Source organism: Nicotiana tabacum, chromosome 12, assembly GCF_000715075.1.
Source record: "Nicotiana tabacum cultivar K326 chromosome 12, ASM71507v2, whole genome shotgun sequence".
In the NCBI taxonomy this organism is placed as follows: domain Eukaryota; kingdom Viridiplantae; phylum Streptophyta; class Magnoliopsida; order Solanales; family Solanaceae; genus Nicotiana; species Nicotiana tabacum.
The window spans coordinates 35,481,941-35,487,990 of record NC_134091.1 but is presented as its reverse complement, the minus strand read 5'-3'; the positions used below and the strand labels follow the sequence as shown (position 1 = coordinate 35,487,990).

At 36.6% G+C, this 6,050-nt stretch overlaps 1 protein-coding gene across 1 annotated transcript; it reads right to left on the bottom strand.

Annotated features, from left to right (window-relative positions):
- Positions 1-939: 939 nt before the first annotated feature.
- On the bottom strand, positions 940-5,683 carry LOC107825720 (sugar transport protein 5-like). Its single transcript, XM_075227250.1, has 5 exons — positions 5,589-5,683; positions 3,400-3,599; positions 2,955-3,010; positions 1,870-2,265; positions 940-1,359 (listed from the first exon to the last, which is right to left on the bottom strand). The coding sequence occupies exons 1-5, from the start codon at positions 5,681-5,683 to the stop codon at positions 940-942; spliced, it is 1,167 nt and encodes a 388-aa protein (XP_075083351.1).
- Between the last annotated feature and the right edge of the window lie 367 nt (positions 5,684-6,050).

The window sequence follows — 6,050 nt, the reverse complement described above, 5'->3', positions numbered from 1 at the left end:
CTTCAATTCATGTGAGTTCTTCTTAGTATGTGTATGTAACATATTTATGTTTTTTTAGCTAATTTAATTTATGCCATCATTGTTTTTGTTTTTATTTCTATCTGAATTTACTCTTGAAAATTTCTTTAGTTCTTTCATTAATTCTTTGGATTTAAATTATTATTGTAAAAGTATGAAGACTAAAAATACAATGTTAATCAACGAAAAGAACCTTAAGAGTAAATGTGGTCTGAAAATTCCTCCTGCACATTAATATATCGTCCAAGTTTCTTTAGGAGTCGATAAAATTATAATTATTATTTTGTCTATTTCTTTTTAAATTTATGTTTGAAATCCTCATAAATAATTTTTACTTATGTTAGGGATAATCACTAGGAAAATTTGACACTTCTATTCCTAATCATGCGCCAATAAGAATTTAACCTGAGTTAAAATAGCCAAATGCATCAAATTTTAGGGTAAAGAGACTCTAATTTTACATTTGTCTTACTCTCTAATTTCGATACATCCATCAATATAATATTATATTAGCAAAATGTCGTTCGCCCTTTTTCACTCTTAGAAAATAGAGTTCACATGGGATAATATTGTCATTTAATTATTTTCCTAATATACTAGGACCTTGAAAACAATACAATTTTTTCTCATTCCTTAATTGAACTAGGTACAAAGTCCTAATATTTAGAATTTTAATATGGAAGAGCTTCTTTGTAACTTGTTGAACGCGTTGTAGTGAGATTATTTCTTCTTCCCACATTTGTAAACTTAAAATTCTGAGTTAATCTTATTGCAAATATAAAGTTTTATCTGTTAGGGAAAAAATACTTTTATTTACTTAATTATGTGTTTATCACGATAAAATTCCTGATCACAGAAACATCTAACAGTATAAAACTTTTGTATAATCCATTCAACTTCTTTGCTCACTCTGTTGCGGCACTAGCTCTGATCTTTAACATATATACCCCAAAACCAGTGCCGCTCCCACACTTGATGCATGGAATTCAAAGCAACACCTTTAGTCTCTGGCATAAACATCACTATAAAAATGGTCATAACAGCAATCCAACCAGAAAAGAACAAGAAAGCCCCATACTTGAAGTGACAAAGCATTGCCAAAAATGTCTGAGACAACACAAATGTGGTGGCAATGTTCACGGCCACACTTATGCTCTGCCCCGTCGATCGAATGTTCATCAGAAATATTTCGCTTGGAATGAGCCAACTTAGAGGACCCCATGACCAACCAAAACCAGCAGCATAGATGCACAGGGCAAGTACTAAGGTAGCATATTGCTTGGTTATGTGTTTGTTTCCATTTTCACCTATTGAAACTGCAAGTGTAGAAGCAATAGCTACCTTCACCAACATTAAGCCAATCATGTAATTAGCATAAGGATCATCAAAGTTATACACAGACAATATAAATATCTTTCATTTATAAGTATAATTTAATATTTACTCTATTTTCTTGATCGGTTACCCTATCAAATTTGCTAAAAGCTTGCATTTATATGTTATTGCATGTCAATTTAACTTTATATTGCAACAAAACAACACGGCGTTAGCATATAGAAGTTAAGACTCTCTAAGAATTTAAATTATATTCACTGAGAATATCAAGAAATTTTACGTTATTATTACAATTTAACTGGTTATAGCAGGTTATTACTCTATTTTTCCGGTTACCTTATCTGGCTTGTTACGAAAAGTTACATATATTGTTGTAAGCCAAGATGAGAAAACAACTTATACACTATCGACGCACAAAACATATTTAACTCTTCAACTAACTATTCCTTGAGTTTTATCTTTGGATATATGGGTGCATAACGTGTTGTCTCAGTTGGCTATTAGTTAAGCACACACCTGGCAGAAGAGCATTTGTACTTCACCCAGTATGAAGAGAAATCTCCGACCAAACCGATCAACAATACCAGTAAACAAAAGGATTGAACCAAGATTGACTAATCCAAGTATAACAGCACCAAGTAGAGCCGAGTTATTCCCAAAATCGACTGATCGAAAAAGGACAGGGGCGTAGAATGCAATGATATTAATCCCCGTCATTTGCTGGAAAAATGGTATGGCAATGGACATGACCAAATGAGGCCGATGTCGTCTCTTAAAGATTGTTACAAAAGGCTCTTCGTTTGAAGCTCTAGCACTTTCACTAGATTTAATAAGATCAGGTAACTTAGCTTCAATTTCAGTGTTATTATTGGTTCCTCGAACTTTTGCTAGAGACTGCTTTGCTTGCTCCAACTTTCCACTAGGGTGGCAATTTGAGCCCAACCCCGCCCAACCCGCCTAGAGATTAATGGGTTGGGCTACAAATATTTTAGTTTATGAGTCTATTTAGATTGAGTCCAAGTTAACCCATTATTTTTTTTTATAGCTTATTCTGAACCATGAAGTAGCCCAAATACAACCCATGAAGCTCACCCAAAACAAAGAGATTTCAACCCAACTTATCTTGAAATTTACTTAGTTGTCCCAATTTTACTTTTTCTGCACCACCCACCCACCCAAACCCCCTCAATTTGTTTTTTACTTTCTTTTTTGTATTTTTAATTTTCTGTTTTCTATTTTTTCGTTTTTCTGCACCACCCACCCACCCCAAACCTCCCACGCAAACCCCCTCAATTTTTTTTTAACTTTTTTTTTTGTATTTTCAATTTTCGGTTTTTTATTTTTTCGTTTTTCTGCACCCCCCTCCACCCCCGCAAAATATTATAGGTGTATAAAAGGTAAAAAGTTTTGTTTATGCAAGATAATGATGGTTCTAAAACATGATCAAGTTGGCCGGGTTGGGCTATGATCCATTGTTTAGCCCATCTTGACTCAACCCATCTTATCTCAAGTACACTTTGGGCTGGGTTGGGCAATGACCCATTTATTGACCTAACCCATCTTGACCCACCCAAATTCAGCCTAACCCGCCCAATTTCCACCCTACAGTTTCCACGCTCAACTAGGTTGCTAGGTATGTCTGAAATGAGAAGTGCACCTGCACCCAAAAGTGTGACTTAGTGTTAATAAAGTGTAATATTAAATAGAAGAATTAACTCAAATAGCCCCCACCCAACCGGTTAAACTAAAAATAGCTAGTGGAGGTATAATATATGCATAGTTCATGTATTATATGTGTATAATCATGTATAATTAATGTATAATCTATGTATATAGCTAAAAAAGTAAACAGTGAACCGACTATTTGTGTAAAGATCCCTTATTTTTTTTTGAAGTATAATGGTTCAAATCTCAGGAGAGATAAAAAAAAAATTAAGTTCATGATATACACGGTTCCTGTACTAATGGGAAATAACATCCAAGACGGTCCAGATGCCAATATTATATGTAAAAGAGAAAATGAACAAAAATAAATGAAAAGTGCACCTATGGTCATTATCATGGCTGGAACTATGGCCAGGCCGAGGGAGAGGCGCCATCCCCAGCTGAGCCTAGAGGTGGCATAGTTTATGCAATTCGCTATAACAACGCCAAGGCCTATGAAGAATTGGAAGCCTGTGCTCAATGCATCTCGCCATTTTGAAGGTGCCACTTCTGAGAGAGGTATACAGTTGGGAATAAACCCCCTACATAAATAATATTCACAGTAATAAAAATAAAATAATAACATAGCACTGAGATACGGTAATTAACAAGAATAAAAGAGTGACAACGACACCAAGATTTTTACGTGAAAACCCCTTTTGAATAAGAAAAAAAATACAGCCTCGAGACGAGCAACTAATATCACTATAGCAAGGACTTTTACACTTTGTAGGTCCGAGTAAAATACTCCAAAGACCACTACAACACTCAAAAGAAATAACACTCTTTTGATATTCCCACCTCACTACAATATCGCTCACTCTCTATTTTTCTCACAAACTATTTTTTTATACACTGTCTGTGAAACCTCACTCTTTTTTTTCTCTCTTTGTTGGTTTAATACAAATGGCCAAAAATCTCTTTATTTATAGAGATTTAATACTCCTCCAGATGATATCAGTGACATCAAAAGAAAGAAAGAAACTTCAAATTCTTCAATGTGGACAATTCAAAAAACGTTGGCTTCCAATTGAAAATAACTACTCACATTAGAAGTCTTTTTCAAAGGAAGAAAAACATCTTCCTTAAGTCATGGGCTGGACTCATCAAATCTTCTCCTCCAGTCCCATTCACCTAAAAGAGGTAACACCAGAGTTTCTAGTTTGAGTGCATGCCGAAAAGTTCTTTGCATAGCTCGAACTTGTCTCCTGGTACCACCTTAGTTAGCCTATCCGAAGGATTCTCACTTGTATGGATCTTCTTGACATATATAGATCCATCCTCTATTCTTTCTCGAATCCAGTGATATCTCACGTCGATATGTTTTGTCCTTGCGTGATACATGGTGTTTTTGCTTAAGTCTATTGTACTTTGACTATCACAATAGACGACATACCTGTTTTGATGCAATCTAAGGTCTCGTAGGGACCGTTTTAGCCAAGCCATCTCCTTGCCAGCTTATGTAGTGGCAATATACTCCGCTTCACTTGTAGAGAGTGCAACACACTTCTACAACTTCGACTGCCATGATATAGCTCCCCCTGAAAATGTGAACAAGTATCATGTAGTAGATTTACGATTATCAAGATCACCTGCCATATCAGCATCCGTGTAGCCCTTCAAGATTGGATCAGATCCTCCAAAACACAAGCAATCTCCTGTGGAACCTCTCAGGTACCTCAATATCCACTTGACTGCTTCCCAATGTTCTTTTCCTGGATTTTAAAGGAACCTTCTAACAACACCAACTGCATAGCAATATCTGGTCTAGTTCATACCATTGCATACATCAAGCTTCCAACTGCTGAAGAATAAGGAACTCTAGCTATGTTCCATTTCTCCTCCATTGTTGTAGAACACATATTCTTGCTCAACTTTAGATGACCGGCAAGAGGTGTGCTGACTGGCTTAGCATTCTTCATGTTGAAGCATTCCAGTACACGTTTAATGTACTTCTCCTGAGACAGCCACAGTTTTCTACTTGTTCGCTCTCGAACTATCTTCATACCCATAATTTGTTGTGCTGGGCCCAAGTCCTTCATATCAAATGACTTGGACAAATCTCCCTTCAACTTTGCGATCAACACCTTATCTTTTCCTACAATTAACATGTCACCCACAAACAACAACAATATAATAAAGTTATTTTCAGAAAATCTTTTGAAGTATACACATGGATCAGAATATGTCTTTGTGTAAGTTTGACTTTTCATGAATGAGTCAAACTTCTTGTACCACTGCCTTGGTGCCTGCTTCAACCCATAAAGACTCTTATTCAGTTTGCACACCATGTGTTTCCTTTAAGCTACTTCAAATCCTTTTGGCTGCTCCATATAGATCTCCTCTTCCAAATCTCCGTGAAGAAATGCAGTTTTCACGTCCAACTGCTCCACTTCAAGATCAAGGCTAGCTGTTAAGCTCAAGATTGTTCGAATAGAAGTCATTTTGACAACATGTGAGAAAATTTCATCAAAATCAATACCTTTCTTCTATTCGAAGCCTTTAACCACCAATCGAGCTTTGTATCTTACCAGCTTTCCATTTCCATCTTTCTTGATTTTAAAGACTCACTTACACTTGAGTGGTCTTTTGCCCTTTGGAAGTTCAACCAGCTTGTAAGTGCCATTTTTCGGTAGAGATTCCATCTCTTATTGCCTGGATTTCATTCACTAGTTCTTTTCTGGATGGGACAACACCTCCTTAAGACTTTCTAGCTCCCCCTCATCACTGATGAGGACATACTCCATGGCAGGTTACCTGCATGACTCTACCATTGGCCTTTCTGATCTCCTTAGAGGTTGAGGTTGTTCTTCTCCCTAAGTGGGATGCTCCACTTGCTCGACATCACCATCAAGTTGCTCCCCCTGCCCAATAACCTCACCAGGTTGCTCCCCCTACTCGGCAACCTAGTCGATCCTATTTTCTGCACTTGTGGGATTGTTAGAAGTAGAAGGAATAGTAACAAGGTTAGGAATTATACCATTCTTGGCCTT

Excerpts from the sequence above, each read along its gene's own strand:
- LOC107825720 (XM_075227250.1), bottom strand. The coding sequence starts at position 5,683 with ATGGCACTTACAAGCTGGTTGAACTTCCAAAGGGCAAAAGACCACTCA. Across the intron at positions 3,600-5,588 it reads AAGATGGAAATGGAAAGCTG|GGGGTTTATTCCCAACTGTA; the intron begins GTAAGATACAAA and ends TTATTTATGTAG. Across the intron at positions 2,266-2,954 it reads TTGAGCGTGGAAACTGTAGG|TTGGAGCAAGCAAAGCAGTC; the intron begins GTGGAAATTGGG and ends CCTAGTGGAAAG.